Source organism: Lithobates pipiens, unplaced genomic scaffold (genome assembly GCF_037356315.1).
Source record: "Lithobates pipiens isolate NorthernLeopardFrog02 unplaced genomic scaffold, aLitPip1_a1.2 Scaffold_8, whole genome shotgun sequence".
Taxonomy (NCBI): Eukaryota; Metazoa; Chordata; class Amphibia; order Anura; family Ranidae; genus Lithobates; species Lithobates pipiens.
In genome coordinates this window covers 49,719,712-49,736,579 of record NW_027507903.1, presented here as the reverse complement: position 1 = coordinate 49,736,579, position 16,868 = coordinate 49,719,712, and the positions used below count along the sequence as shown (strand labels likewise).

At 41.7% G+C, this 16,868-nt stretch overlaps 1 protein-coding gene across 3 annotated transcripts in view; it reads right to left on the bottom strand.

Annotated features, from left to right (window-relative positions):
- The window catches only part of SERINC4 (serine incorporator 4), a 133,355-nt gene extending 117,826 nt beyond the window's left edge, over positions 1 to 15,529 (bottom strand). For all 3 annotated transcript variants that reach the window (XM_077473125.1, XM_077473124.1, XM_077473126.1), the window contains exons 1-4: positions 15,339 to 15,529; positions 14,937 to 15,107; positions 12,690 to 12,857; positions 10,653 to 10,828 (exon numbers count right to left, since the gene is read on the bottom strand). In XM_077473125.1, coding sequence (XP_077329251.1) covers positions 10,653 to 10,828; positions 12,690 to 12,857; positions 14,937 to 15,023 — 431 coding nt within the window. In that variant the 5' untranslated portion in view covers positions 15,024 to 15,107; positions 15,339 to 15,529. The remainder of the gene's footprint in view (positions 1 to 10,652; positions 10,829 to 12,689; positions 12,858 to 14,936; positions 15,108 to 15,338) is intronic.
- Positions 15,530 to 16,868: the final 1,339 nt, after the last annotated feature.

Below are 16,868 nucleotides of genomic sequence, written 5' to 3'. Positions count from 1 at the left end.
AAGGAAACAAGGAAGATAATGGAAGAGAGAAAGAAAAAAAACAGGTAGGGAGAAAAAGAGGATAAAAAAAAAAGAAGAAAAAAAAAAAAAAACAAGCATAAAAAACACAAAAAAACTGAAAAAGGAAAAAGGGGGAAAAAAACAACTAACAGAATAAAGAAAAATAAAGAAAATATAGAAATAGAGAAAAAAAAGATAGCAAAATAACAATCAAGATAGAAAAGAACAGGATTGAACGTAAGAGTAAGTAATAAAAGAAAAGAGAAAAATAAAAAAACAGAGGAAAATGACTGAGCATGAGAGAAAAGCCAAAGCCGGGAGAGCAGTGGGAGAGGACTCAAAAAGGAGAAAAAACTGACGTAAACAGAGGAGATAAACGGAAAACGGAAAAGAAGGAAGGAACGACGGACAGGGGTATGAGGGTTCAAAAAAGGGGGAACGGAGAAAAGCAGTGGTGTCCGTAAAAGGAAACAGGTGCTAACACTAAGCAAACTATGTAAAAAAAATTGATTCTGAAACATCCTCTATTAAAACTCAATTAAAGCAGCGTTCCACCCAAAAGTGGAACTTCCGCTTTAAGGCCTCCTCCCCAGCTCCTGTTTATGAAACTGAGCTTTTGGGGAGGAGGAGAGAAGTACGTACCTCATCTTGACAGGTACCTGTTCCCACTTCCATTCTGGTCGCCTTAGGCGATCGGAAGAGGTTTTTCCCCCTCCTGAAGTCTTCTGGGACACATGACAGGTCCTAGAAGACTTCGGGACCAGTCACAGAGCGCAGCACCACTCTCGCATACACAGTGGGCACCCGGATGTGAAGGCGCAAGCTGACACAGCCGGGTGCCCATAGTTGAGATGCCGGCACCACCCAGGGAGCACACAGGGAAAACACAACATGGGTGAGTGTCACTTTTTGCAGCTGCTGACTTTTAATAAACAAAAATATGATTACAACTCCATTTTAACATCAAGGAAGCATGTAAAAGATAAATTAGTGGTAAGGCCCCCAGGCTGTACAGTGTTCAGCGTATATATCCAGTATGTCTCCCTACGAAGGAGGAAACAGTTATTGTCCCCGTCCCTCCAAACTTAATCAACATGTTCATTTACCATGCCTCTTAATTCGTGTACCTGATGTAACAAAGTGTACTGTCACTGGTTTAGTGAGGTCGACAGGTTCATCCTTCGCAGCTTTAGCTAAAGCTGTTCTAATATCACACCCGTGTCTTCAGAACCTTAGTTTGAAGGGACCGGTTGTCTTACCCACATACACCAGTGAATATGGGCATTTTAAGATGTGCACACAGTAATCAGCAATGCAATTCATATAATCATGTATTCGATAGAGCTTGCCACTACTGGGTGTACATAATTTGCATCACATATCAAGAACTTACAAATGTTACAATTGTAGCATCTGTAGCAGCCCTGTTTTTGTGACATCCTCATTCCTAAAATGTAGTATACATGACTTCAAGCTGTTGTGTCCTCCAGTCTCATCATCCCTGGAACAAATATGTAGAACTGTTCTTGCTAGTGCCTAAGATGAGCACTCCTGTAATGGAGCAGAGTGTTTCTATCAGTGGGCTTTGTGAAGACAGTGGTCATGAGTGAGCCCTGTATATTTGTGATCCTCACATCAAGCTAGGTAATGCTACATGTAGAAATCTATGGATTGAATGTTATATCAGGAAAGATCCCATTCAAATATCAAAAAATCTGATTAATGCCGATCCCAAATGAGAAATATGTCATCAATAAGGATGAGCCGAACACCCCCGGTTCGGTTCGCACCAGAACCTGCGAACAGACCTAAACTTCGTGTGAACTTTAGAACCCTATTAAAGTCTATGGGACTCGAACGTTCAAAATCAAAAGCGCTAATTTTAAAGGCTAATATGCAAGTTATTGTCCTAAAAAGTGTTTGGGGAGCTGGGCCCTGCCCCAGGGGACATGGATCAATGCAAAAAAAAGTTTTAAAAACGGCAGTTTTTTCGGAAGCAGTGATTTTTATAATGCTTAAAGTGAAACAATAAAAGTGTAATATTCCTTTAAATTTCGTACCTGGGGGGTGTCTATAGTATGCCTGTGAAGGGCTGCATGTTTCCCATGCTTAGAACTGTCCCTGCACAAAGTGTAATTTCTGCAGGAAAAAAAGTCATTTAAAATCACTCGCGGCTATAATGAATTGTCGGCTCCCCGTAAAAAAGGAATATTACACTTTTATTGTTTCACTTCAAGCATTATTAAATCACTGCTCCCGAAAATACTGCAGTTTTTAAAACTTTTTTTTGCATTGATACATGTCCCCTGGGGTAGGACCCAGGTCCCTAAACACTTTTTAGGACAATAACTTGCATATTATCCTTTAAAATTAGCACTTTAGATTTCTCCCATAGACTTGTACAGGGTGTTCCACGGCTTTTTGAATGTGCCGCGAACACCCCAAATTGTTCACTGTTCGCCGAACAGGCAAATAGGCAATGTTCGAGTCAAACATGAGTTCAACTCGAACTCGAAGCTCATCCCTAGTCATCAATGTACCTTGTCCACCATATAATATGGTCAGAGAAAAGTGTGGTTATATAAATATTACATTCCTCTATATACCCTACAAACAGATTCGCGGATGAGACCACTCACTTGGATACTGATTATTTCAGCATACTTAAAGTATATGTATACCCAATCACTAAAATCTTATCATGTCATTTTTATTTTTTTTATATATTTTTTATTGAAAAATGTTCCAAATACAAATCAAGATAAACATTTGTACAGAGTTCAAAAACATTTTAAACAGTGGTGCGTTGATCATTCACATACTGTTATAATATCCAGCATCTATCTGGCTTATCATGTCATTTTTAAAGTCATGTTCAATATGTTTAAATCTGCAGCTCCCCTTAAAAAAATAAATCTTGTGATCCTGCCATCAAATTTCTTGTTCAGGCACTTCCTGTTATAGGGTGACAACTCTCCAAATTGTACTCTTGCTTAGTCACTCTGCAACAAGCTGTTGTGCAAACACACACTTCATACATATGGTTTTCTGTTCATAGGGTGATACACATACAAGGAATTGTGGGTGTGTTAAAAATTATACCCCATGTCTCATTTGGTGGGAAATACAACCACCAAACATGACCTGTTCAAGTAAATGGGGCATCACCTTGCAAGCACATGAAATGCATGCATTTGCGGCATGGTTTTGCTGGCTTTTCAGGGTTAAAACAGATGGTGAGGAGGTGACATATCATCCCTAGCTGCCTGTCAACAGCCCTCTGAAAAGTGATCCATCCTGAATTGCCTTTCAGAGGAGCAGCAAGGGCTGACGCAAGTGTGAATGAGCCCTAAGCATATTCTCTTTATTAGTCCAATCCTGAAGGTGACAGCATACATAGGAGTGTACATCGCCAGAGAAACTTAGTTGGTATATCTAAAGCCTTTTGTGGGAACATTCTACAGATTACACTGTATATCTAATGGGTATGGTCATCATCTATATCTGTAGTATAGATCTAATGGGTATGGCCGTTATCTATATCCATATTGCAGATCTAATAGATATTTTCATTATCTATATCTATATTAATTGTAGATGTAATAGATATTTCCATTATCTAAAGTATATACACTATATTACCAAAAGTTTTGGTACACCTGTCTTTACACGCACATGAAACTTAAAGTGGTTGTTAAGGCATTATTATTATACTATGCCAGACCCTCTATTAGAGGCTGGCATAGCACAATGTGTAAGTTGTATTTAAAAACAAGCGCTGTGAATACTGAATAACAGCTGTCTTCAGGCCAGCTTTCCAGCTCTGATAGTTATCTTCTGCGGAGGGACCGTGAACTCCCTCTGATGTCAGAGGGAGATTACGTGGCCGTTCATCTCCTCCGCAGAGCTGGAAAGCATCCTTCGAGTCACATGGCCGACCTGAAGACAGCTGATATTCAGTATTTACAGCGCTCATTTTTAAATACAACTTACACATTATTCTATGTGACAAATGTAATATTTTAATATTACAATAATAGTGGCGGTGGGCGGGGCCAGGACAGAGACAGACAAAGAGGGCGCTGATAGGAAGGAAAGAGGGGGTGAGGAGGGAGAGAGGAGAGCAGAGAGAAGGCAGCCTATCACGGAGGGAGACACTTTGACCATGGTGATCAAGTCGCGCTCCGTTCTGTACAATGGAATCTTTCTAATAGGAGCGACTCAAGTCACTCCAATTTAGAAAAAGGTTCTTGTACTACTTTGGGGGCGACTTTCAGCGACTTGCATTGACTTCTATATAGAAGTCGTTTTGCAAGTCGCCGCTGAAGTCATGTGCAGGTCGCCTCACAGAGTCAGCCTGCAAGTCGTGTTGCCCCCGTGTGAACCGGCTCTGAAGAGGTATGAGGCACTAACTAAAAATAAATAAACAAAAATAAGTGTGATAAACACACTTAACACTTCAAGGATCGTACTAATGGTGATATGCTAAATTAATCACATGCTAATAATCTTCAGTATAATAGAGCAATAATAAACACTAATAAACAATGAATACTTCCAAAAATGTGCTAAAAACTGATGTGCTGAATAGTCAAGTGCCACAAATCTTCAACATGATATAAAATAGTATACTAAAAGTTCATAATAACAAGTATTTCTAATAAAGTGAAAATAAAGCAATAAAGTCCAAAAAAGAGACAGATCTCCAAGTGACAGCTCATATAAAGAGACCAAAGTGCATGTGCAGTATGATCAAGGGAAATCCACTTCATCCAATAGATTTCACCATCCGTGGTGTGCCTCTCATTTCCCCCAGCCTCTCACCTCATATAAGGATTGTAAGTTACTACTTTTCGTTTTAATAAAGTGATTGATTATACTACACTATGGAGCCCCTCCCCCTCTTTATTGCATGACCCAACATCAGACGAGCTTGAAGTCCATATTGGTATCAGTATTGCTGTGATCATCTGCGGAGATCGATTGCTTGCTGAGGGTACTGCATATATTTATACCAAGGCCTGACTTGACCTGTAGGGGTCTTTATATGAGGTGAGAGGCTGGGCGAAATGAGTGGAGCACCACAGATGGTGATATCTATTGGATGAAGTGGATTTCGTTCGATCACACGGCACATGCACTTTGGTCTTTTTATATGAACTGTCTCTTGGAGATCTATCTCTTTTTTGGACTTTTGATTACACTACTAGCACTTTTACAACACTATTGCACTTTATTGCTTTATTTGCACTTCATTAGCCATTTAAAGACCAGGCCTCTTTTTCAGACTCGGTGTTTACAAGTTAAAAACAAGTTTCTTTGCTAGAAAATTACTTAGAACATCCAAACATTATACTTTTTTTTTCTAACACCCTAGAGAATAAAATGGCGGTCATTGCAATACTTTTTGTCACACTGTATTTGCGCAGCAGTCTTACAAACACACTTTTTTTGGAAAAAAAAATCACTTTTTTGAATAAAAAAATAAGACTAGATGTATATCAAACTCACTTATAATGAATAGGTAATAATCACCAAAACGAACCCCTTAAAAATACAACAAAATCTCAAATACTATTTGTGTATATATCATTAGATCATAGTCCTTTTTATGCAATGGTTCTTTAAACCGAAGCAAATTCCTTCAACTCAGTTCCGGTACATCTTCTGGTAAATGTTGCACACGTGTCACCAAAGGAAACCAAAACGTGCCACCATCACCCTAAAGAATGGCCACTCACCAGACTTCACCATACAATCAGCCTTTGGTTCATTCAATGGATAACCAATCCTCAATCCACTCTCCCGTTAGCAATTCCTCAATATCCGTATATTCATATAAAGGTAAATAAAACCAACATAGTGTAAAACCGTTTCACCTTTAATTATAAAAATCTCTTAAAACATATCGCACTCACATTTCTGTGTGTCTATTAGATGACACCAAGCTTATCCAGCCATAAGTACACAGCATGGAATCGGACAAGCCAATGATGTTCCGCAGGTGGTTCTCTCCTCCCTCCTTTCAGCCAACCTGTTCCTGACTTTTCCTTGAAGAAAATATATCGCCCACAGCTTCTACGCAATTATGCGTCGTCAGGAAGCTCAGTAACAGTAAAGTTAGCCAATTTTATTTTTATTTTTTATATTGTAAAAGATAATGTTACACTGAATAAATTGATACCCAACATGTCACGCTTCAAAATTGCGCTCGCTCGTGGAATGGCGTCAAACTTTTACCCTTAAAAATCTCCATAGGCAACGTTTAAACAATTCTACAGGTTGCATGTTTTGAGTTACAGAGGAGGTCTAGAGGGCTAGAATTATTACTCTCGCTCTAACAATTGCGGCGGTACCTCACATGTGCGGTTTGACCACCGTTTTCATATGCGGGTGCTACTCACGTATGGGTTCGCTTGTTGGGACAGGGTGCTTTAAAAAAAATGTTTTCTTATTTATTTTACTTCATTTTATTTATTTTTTCACTGTTTTAAAAAACAAAAGTGTCACTTCCTATTCCTATTACAAGGAATGTAAACATCTCTTGTAACAGAAAAAAAAGCATGACAGGTCCTCTTAAAAATGAGATCTGAGGTCAAAAAGACCTCAGATCTCATATTTGGACTTAAATGAAATAAAAAAAAAATTGAAAAAATTAAAATAGAAAAATGTGCATTTAAAGCGGAGGTCCACCCTAAAGTGGACCTTCCGCTCATCGGAACCCTCCCCCCCTCTGGCGCCACAATTGGCACCTTTCAGGGGGGAGGGGGGTGCAGATACCTGTACAGTACAGGTATCTGCACCCACTTCCGGGATAGCTCTCTGCGGAAAGGGGCGTAGATTACGCCCCTTTCCGCAAGTGCCCGCCCCTTTCCGCAAGTGCCCCGCTGCCTGCTGGGAAACACACAGATCCCAGAGGCAGCGGGGACCGTCCTTATTGCGCAGCGCGACTCGCGCATGCGCAGTAGGGAACCGGGAAATGAAGCCGAAAGGCTCCATTTCCTGATTCCCATACCCAAGATGGCGGCAGCAGGACCCGAGAGACGATCTAGAGATCGGCTTCGGGTGCCGACATCGCGGGCGCGCTGGACAGGTAAGTGTCACTATTTTAAAAGTCTGCTGCTGCAGTATTTGTAGCTGCTGGCTTTAAAAAAAAAAAAAAAAAACGCGGACTCCCGCTTTCAGGCGGATGGGCGGAAGTGTCATTTTGACGTCGCTTCCACCCTGCTATAGTATGGAGATGGGTGGGGATCATCTTCCCCTCACTAGTCTCCATACACAGCCACGGACAGGTTCCGATTACCGGGAGGGGGGTTGGCATCTCTCCCACCACCGATAACGGTGATCTTGCAGTGAATACACCACAGAGACCACCATTATCGTAAAAAGGACTGCCGGCTCTAAAGATGGATACCTCGGTTGTGGCAGCAGATGCTGTTGTTACCGAGATATCCATCTTCAAACTGCCGACATAAAATAAATAGGAAAAAAACTTTTTTTTTAAGCCGGTCGGCAAGTGGTTAGAAATACTTGCTATTATGAAGGTTTAGTATTTTATATCATGTGGAAGATTTGTTGCACTTGACTATTCAGCACATCAGTTTTTAGCACATTTGTGGAAGTATTCATTGTTTATTTATGTGTATTATTGCTCTATTATACTGAAGATTATTAGCACCTGATTCATTTAGCATATCACCATCAGCACAGTCCTGGAAGTGTTAAAGAGGGATTTCACTGTAAAAAAAAATATTAAAATCCAGCAGCTATAAATACTACAGCTGCTGACTTTTAATAAATGGACACTCACCTGTCCCGGGGGTCCAGTGATGTCAGCATCCAAGGCCTATCGATCGCTCGGCTCTCGGCTGCTGTCTCCGCCATTCTCGGTGAGGGAATCAGGAAGCGAAGCATTGCGGCTTCACTTCCCGGTTCCCTACTGCGCATGCGCGAGTCACGCAGCGCAATGGGAATGGTCCGCGCTGTCTCTGGGACTAGGGTTGCCACCTTTTCTTCAAGCCAAACCCGAACACTTTTGCAACACAGGGAATTTTTTAATTTCTTTTTTGCTGTAAACACTATAGGATTATTAAAGACCTGGAATACATTTGGGTGCCCAAGGAGAGTAGTAATGTAATGCACAGAGTGCGCCTTGGCACACAGTGGCTGTGGCCAAATCACTCAGCCACAGCCTGGTCTGAATAATGTGTCTGGGTTTCAGGTGGACTGAAACCCGAACACATGATTCAAAACCCGAACTGTCCGGGTGAATCCTGGACAGGTGGCAACCCTATCTGGGACCCGTGTGTGTCCCAGCAGACAGCGTGCCGGGACAGGAAACAGCATAGACTCCCGTGGGAGTCTATGCCCGGAAGTGGGTGCAAATACCTGTCTTATGCCCCGTACACACGATCTGAACATCGTACGACCGATCGTATGACCGTTTTCAGTTAATAATTGCAAGTAGAAATTGAATAGCTTAATAAAGTCACGAAAATTCTCGTACAAGAGAAAAAAAAATCTGAAGTGATGTCATGTGTTGTAATGTATTTGTATTGTATTTTCGGACGACAACTATACTGACTAAACGAAAATCGCACAATCTGGAATCGTACGAGGAAAATTTCCATGCATGTCTGATCGAATAATATCGGATGAACGGTCGTGATCGGCTGTCAAAAGTAGTGTACACACGATCCGAAAATCGTACGATCCTTCCTTGGACGACTGTTTTCGTACGATATTCGAATCGTGTGTACGGGCCATGGACATGGCTATGGCCATGGCCATTGGACAGGTATCTGCACTCCCCCTCCCCCCTGAAAGGTGCAACTGTGACATCGGAGGGGGGGAGGGTTCCGATGAGCGGAAGTTCCACTTTAGGGTGGAACCCCGCTTAAGTGTGTTTATTACACTTATTTTTGTTTATCTATTTATTTTTAGTTAGCGCAACATACCTCTTTAGGCTCGGTTCACACAGGAGGCGGCACGACGCGGCACGACTTGCCGCGCCGCGACCTGACAAGTCGCCCCCGTTCTGTACTACGGAACCGTTCTAAGAGGAGCCACTCGAGTCGCTCCGACTTAGGAAAAAGGTTCCTGTACTACTTTTGGGCGACCTCGGGCGACTTGCATTGACTTCTATACAGAAGTCATTTGCAAGTCGCCGCTGAGGTCGCGGCAGGTCGCGGTGCGGCAAGTCGTGTCGCCCCCTGTGTGAACCGAGCCTTACTCATTGCACTTTCATTGCAATCAACAGTCTGCCATCAATTTCTTCCTTTTATCCCCAACACTGACTTGTTATGACCAGTAGCGTTTTGGCAAACACTGAGCAGCATTTGACTAGCCTAACTCATTAACCACTAGGGATCCGCGCTATAGCCGAATGACGGCTACAGCGCGGACCTGCTTTGCCGGGACTACGTCTATTGACATCGTCCTGTGCACGAGCAGCCTGCGCGCCCCCGGAAGGACGCGCGCGGCGCGCTCTGTGATCAGCTAGTCTATGAGACTCGCCTGATCACAGATCGAAGCAAGGGGTCGATCCCGACCCCTTACCACGTGATCAGCTGTCAGCCAATGACAGCTGATCATGTGATCACAACAGAGCCGGTAATCGGCTATTTTCCTCCTCGTGCTGACAGTGCGAGGAGAAAAAAAAAAGCCGATCACCGGTGGCCGTGAGAGGGACTTCAGTCCCGATCACGGCCAAGTAATCAGTGCCCATCTGCCCCCTGCCAGTGCAACATACATATGGTAAAAGTGCCACCCATCAGTACCACCCCTTAGGGCCCATAGTGCCACCCATTAGTGCCACCCATCAGTGCCCATAGTGCCACCTATCAGTGCCCACAGTGCCACCTATCAGTGCTGCACCTCATATGCCACATATCCGTGCCCATCAGTGTCATCTACCAGTGCCCAGCAGTGCCCAGCAGTGCCGTCCATCAGTGCCCAGCAGTGCCACCTATCAGAGCCACCTATCAGTGCCACCTATCAGTGCCCATCAGTCCCATCTATCAGTGGTACCTATCCGTGCCCATCCGTGCCACCCATCTGTCCCACCCATCCGTGCCACCCATCCATGCCACCCATCCTATCCATCTTATCTGTGCCCATCTTTGCCCATCAGTGCCGCCTTATCTGTGCCCATCAGTGCTGCCTTATCTGTGCCTATCAGTACCGCCTTATCTGTGCCTATCGGTGCCACCTTAACCGTAACTATCAGTGCCCACCAGTGCAGCCTATCAGTGCCCACCAGTGCAGCCTATCAGTGCCTACCAGTGCCGCCTCATCAGCGCATTTCAATGAAGGAGAAAAATGACCTGTTTGCAAAATTTTATAACAAACTATTAAACATGATTTTTTATTTTTTTTTATTTTGCATTTTTTTTGTTTGTTTAGCAAAAAATAAAACTCCCAGCTGTAATTAAATACCACCAAAAGAAAGCTCTATTTGTGGGAAAAAAAATGATAAAAATTTCATTTGGGTACAGTGTTGTATGACCGCGCAATTGTCATTCAAAGTGCATCAGCGCTGAAAGCTGAAAATTGGTCTGGGCATGAGGGGGGTTTAAGTGCCCAGTAAGCAAGTGGTTAAACAGGGTAAAAACGGTGATATTACAATAATTAATAAAAATGGTGCCACTTACCCATTGTGAACCATCGCCCTGAACTCCTGCGTAGATTTCACATTGAAGAGGAAAACGGACAGGATGAAGTAAAAAGATGCGGTCCCAAAGCAGACTCTGTACACAGCTGTGTACCCCACAAGATTATCGCAGTCTGATCCAGGCAAATGTTTGCACAGCAGAGACATCCAAGGCACCTGTATGTAATAAAACAGACATATTACAAGGGGGGGCACTGAGTCATGGGCATTTATTAGACATAGCCAGCTTCCCTAAATCCAAATTATAGACAAGAACATGCTGATACAGTCAGTGTTCTATAAAAGTAAAGTACAACTAAGATCAAAATGTATCATTTAACGTGAAAATTAAAGAAAAATAGAGCTTTTTTTTTTATGGTATTTGATCACCTCTGCGGTTTTTATTTTTTGTGCTATAAACAAAAATAAGACAGACAATTCTGAAAAAAAAAAAAAAAACAATGTTTTACTTTCTGCTATAAAACATATCCAATAACAAAATTGAAAAAATCGAATTTCTTCAAAAAAATGTAGGCCAATAAGTATTCTGCTACATATTTTTGGTAAAACAAATCCCAATAATCGTATATTGATTGGTTTGCGCAAAAGTTTTAGTGTCTACAAACTATGGGATATTTTTATTTATTTTGTGCTAGTAATGGCAGTGATCAGCAACTTATAGTGGGACTGCAATGTTGCGGCGGACATTCTGACACTAACTGACACTTTTAACACTTTTTGGGAACCAGTGACAGTAAGACCCCTTTCACACTGAGGTCATTTTCAGGTGTTTTAAAAATAGCGCTTGAAAAGCGCCTCTCATGACTCCCCAGTGTAGTGTAGACTTTGTTATTATTATTATTATAATACACGATTTATATAGCGCCAAAAGTTTATGCAGCGCTTTACAATGTATAGGGGGGGGGGGGAACACAATTACAGTACAATACAAAAGGTACAGGAGGGCAAGAGAGGTTGAGCTTTGCAAGGGAATCTTCCCCAGAGTTTAGGGAATGAAGTCAAACTCATTTCCATCATCCAATCATGTGCAAGCAAAAAGGCTGTTTTTTTATTTTCCTTGCAAGTGATTGGGTACAGGCATATCCCCACTTTTAAGTACAAAATGGGGTTTATTTACTAAAGCTGGAAAGTGCAAAATCAGGCTCACTTCTGCATAGAAACCAATGAGCTTCTAGCCCCAGCTTGTTCAATTAAGCTTTGGTAATAAAACCTGGAAGCTCATTGGTTTCTATGCAGAAGTGAGCCTGATTTTGCACTTTCTAGCTTTAGTAAATAAACCCCATTGCGTACTTAAGACCCCTTTCACACCGCCCATAGCGTGGGCGGTAAAACACCGCTATTTTTAGCGCATTTCGGCCGCTAGTGGAGCGCTTTTACCCCCATGAGAGGCCGAGAAAGGGTTAAAACCGCCGGCAATACGCCGCAATAACGGCGCTTTGCCGGCGGTATTACAGCGCTGCCCCATTGATTTCAATGGGGAGCAGCGGTGGAGGAGCGGTAAACACACCGCTCCTTCACCGTTCCAAAGAAGCTGCTGGCAGGACTTTTCCCTGACGTCCTGCCAGCGCACCGCTGTAGTGTGAAAACCCTTGGGACTTTCACACTTCACACAATGGTGCAGCTTTTTATGGCGGATTGCAGGCGCTATTTCTAACGCTATAGTGCCTGCAAAACGCCCTGCTGTGAAAGGGGTCTTAAAGTGGGGTATGCCTGTATTCGTTACAAAGTGAAATTTCACCGTATTCACTAAGCTCTGGGAAAATTCCCTTGCAAAGAGAACAGCCTATTTGCCTTTAGTAAATCAACTCCAATAATAGTCCCACAGTGCAGTCCACCACATACATCCTGATCCCAGATGTGTAGCACCTACAGTGATGATGTGCATCAATAAGAGTACACTTCCAACACTTTGGAAAAGTAGTCTTGTAATCATTTGCTATACCTGAAGACCAGCCCACTAAACACCAAATGAATGTTATTTGGTATCCAGACTTTGGGGATAATTGCTGCTACTTACGTGTTCCTTGACAGTTTCTGACACTTTTTTGGAAAGCATGAGGCAGCAGACAGTGGAGGCCAGAATGTGGAAGAACGTGTACATGAGCCTGGTACCAGTGGACACTTTAATGCTGGGGCAGCATGCGCAGCAAAACGAACACGGAGAAGGTCCACAGCAACAAAATATCTAAAAGTCAGAACAATTTAGTTTAGCATTGTAAACACACATTACTATATAATGGAAAAAAAATGATCTATTTATTTAGGGCACAAGTGCAATCAGAATTTCTTTCTAATATAAGAAAAGCAAAATCAACTCTAATAGGTGGGCTACACAAAATAAATGTATTGAATACGTAGAGCCCGCAATAACCTGAAACCATTAGCATAAGAATTTTTAACCACTTTAATGGTAGACACTTTTACCCCCTTCCTGCCCAGGCCAATTTTCAGCTTTCAGTGCTGTCACATGTTGAATGACAATTGCGCAGACATTCAACACTACCCAAACTAAATTTGTATAATTTTTTTTCACACAAATAGAGATTCTTTCAGTGGCATTTAATCCCTACTGTTTTTTTGTTTTTTGTTTTGCTAAATAAATAAAAAAATACTTAAAATTTTGAAAAAAAAAAAAAAAAGTTTTAGGCCAAAGTTATTCTGCTACATTTCTTTGGTGAAAATAACCCAAATCTGTGTATATTATTTAGTCCCCCAAATTATGCATTTTTGGAAAGTAGACAGTCCAACGTATTTAGTAAGAGGCATGGTGAGTTTTTTGAAATTGTAACTTTTTGTCACAATTTTTTTGGAAAATTAAAAAATGTTTTTTCTTACAATATTTTACATTTTGTACATACTGTCGCCAGTGCAGTACAGTGTCATCATATAACTGGTGTAATAGTGATCAGGGACACTGATTGGTGAAAGTATGTAAAAAAATAAAAAATAAAATGAATACATTTTTTTTCAATTCTTTAAAAAAAATATATTTTTTTATTACATATTTTTCTTTTTTTACAATTTTTTTTTATTACATTAAGTGGCCAGAGCAAGTTTCACCATAGTGACACTGCACTACTCTGGGGAGGTGATCAGGATTTCTCTTTCCTTTTTTTACACACTATGATTGCTTAGAACTGTGAATTTCCCAGTTATAAACAGCCATTTTTTGCTGAATAAAAATTATCCATTCACTGTTTACTGTTTTTTACTGTTGTAATTAACTGTGATTGGCCACATCTAATTGCATGATACAGATGGGCTGTGATTAGCCCTGTCTGTACCATGTGATCACTGTGACCAATCACAGAGCTTACACAATAAAAGGCATGAATCAAAGCCTTTCATTATGTACAATTGTCATGTGAACTACTGTGATTGGTCACAGTGATCACATGGTACCAGCAGAAGGACTGTACAGTGATCTGTCATCGACCGTGTCCGGTGGACACAGCAGGTGACAGATCGCGCTGGAGTGCGGCCCGTGGAGCGCGCGTGAGGGCGCAATCCTGAGAGGACATTGTATGATGCCCTCTCAAGATAATAGGGCTCCAGTCCGGCTGTCATGTTACACTAGGCGGTAAGGGGTTAAAGTAGAACTATAGGCAAAAAAAAAACATTTCCATTATAGGTAGAGTAATGGAGGGTCATAACCCCTGTCAGTTTATTGTTTGCCATCTGTGCTCCATTTGGGGAGATTTCCCTTTATTTCCTTTCCCATAGCCAAAACAGGAAGTGAGGAAATCCCTGCAAACTAAGGAAATCCCATGGGGACCCCCAGATTACCAGAAATAGTGTCCTCATTGGAAGATTTCCTTTCTATTGCTTTTTTGGGGACAACCAAAAATGTGGGATTTTTTTACATTCACTTTCAATAATAATGGCAAACAGGACAAATAGAAAGGGTGAATCAAGGGGCACAGGTAGCAATAAAAAAACGATAAGTGTTCTAATCCCTCTTCACTGTATGAAAAATAAAAATAAAAAGTTTTACCTTTAGTTATACTTTAAATATGATATCATTATAAGATATAAAAGTTGTGACCCCCATTACGCATGCACTTTAAATGGGTCATGATGCTCAAGACTGGTAAGATGGGCTCCTCATCATGTGGTACTGTACTGCCCAGCGCTGATGTCATTGGGAGCCCGTCCTATTGGCAATAAGCCCACCTGCCCTGCCACCACGTATACGTATATTGCTGTCATAAGATGATTAAGCAGCATGTACATGATCCAGATGATGATATTAGCTCACATATACCTGATACGAGGCTGAATTTATAAAGTCGGTGCATAGCTTGTTTCTTCTCAAGGCTTTGCGGACAGCAGTTTTATCCATTAGCCTCATAACTATAAATGAATGGTGGAGGGCTCTTTACAGTGTTATGCTACTCAGATGAAAACATCTTCTTGTTCCTGGTAGGATGTCTACCTGTAGCAAAAAAAACAACCCTTATCTGTAAAAACATATGTGCTATGGTAAGGAACAAAATGCATCTAAAAATATCAAATTTTGTCAAATAACATACCCATAATCATTAACAGCAATTGGCAATAGATACTATTTTAAATTCTTCGGACTACAGGTACATATGGTAGAACATAGTCTAAAGTAATACTGACAGTCTTTCCAGTACTGAAGAACTCAGCAAGTGGTACTTACCCCCTACCACATCAGGATTCCAAATAAGGCCCGTCTTAAAGAATCCACCACGAACAATTCCATCCTCTTTCTACTGGCATTTTCTTGCTTCTTTGTAGATGGAGAATTGTTTTTTTCATCTCAAGCAGCCATCTCATGTAGGGAACATGCAATGCTATAAGAGATAAGCCTCCGACTTACACATGGCACTCAGTGTCAGAGTCTTACCATCTGCACAGGAGGGGGAAGGCTGTGGAAGGCTCAGTACATTAAATAGGATTTATCCAAAGCCAGTTACTTACATTTCAAGACAACCGTACCTACAATGTCTTCAACGCGGCAATCTCAATGTTGAAGCCGTATGCTGGTGGAGTACAATAAAATATGTGCAAGCAAGGGCTTGTTCACATCAGACACATTTCCATATTCTCCAATAATGTGAAAATTCATGGCCTTATAAATATAAGTTGTTTTCCAGGACCTGTTCATGTTCTACATTACAATACATTGCAGGAAGTTCTACATGTTGGATAGTGGTATGCTAGCCTGCATTTTAGCATCCAAGTTAATTGAATCCTATTAAAATGCAATGAAAAGGCAAGTTAATGTTCATTATTCAATGCATTATGATAAGAACAATCCCTAAAACCTGGCTTATGGGTAGCTGATGTGAAGTCTTAACTTAATTTGATGAGAGACAAATTCTGCTGTATATGATTGCAAATAGAATTAAAAATGTGTTACGGAGCACACATCAATTAACAAAAGAACATCACGTCTCTCAAGAAACACTTTCCTGCACCTAAAGCTGCTAAGGGTATACATAAATAGTGTCACCGAGTTAGATAAGCCTATTAACTCTTAATTTAGCCAGGATAACAATATAGCCAGCAGCTACTGTATGAAGTGACAGGCGGGTCACCAAAAGAACGATGGCATTTGCATACAAGGTGACAGCACCCAGTAATCTACAAATCCCCTCCCACTACAGTGTGGTGCATCCTCAATCAGGGATGTATATAATATAATGGCACTGATGGTTCAGTGCCCAATGCAGAAGGCTTAGAGGGGCATCACTAAGCCTCAAAATGTGTGTAGCGCCCTGTTCCTAATGAGCAGACGCTATTTTTTTCAAATTTAAGTTGTCTGAAGCTGCAGTTTGGCTCAAGCTAATTATTTCAAAGTTCTGGTTTCTGTACCAGTTCGGCTGGGTTGTGCTAGTTTCCACTTGGCCATGGGTGTCGCTGTCACCACCGGTAAGTGTTGGAAATGCAACAGGCTGGATGCATTGAATACCACTTTTACTCGGAAATAGCCCAGTGGGAGTGGTTCACATGCTGTGCATTCTGGGTGAGTGTATTTAAGGTACTGATGCCATTTGAAGAGGTTCTTTTCCAGGGTTCGCTATCCCGACCTCATTGCCTTCCTGGCCTGGGGTGTGTGCTGCTCCTGTTCCTGTGCCTCGAGGCCGGCTGGCCCAAGGTTTGCAACTGAGAGAGTAGGCCCAAAAGTCCTGGGGCCTTCTGATCCAGGGGTGGTCCTGTGCTGTCT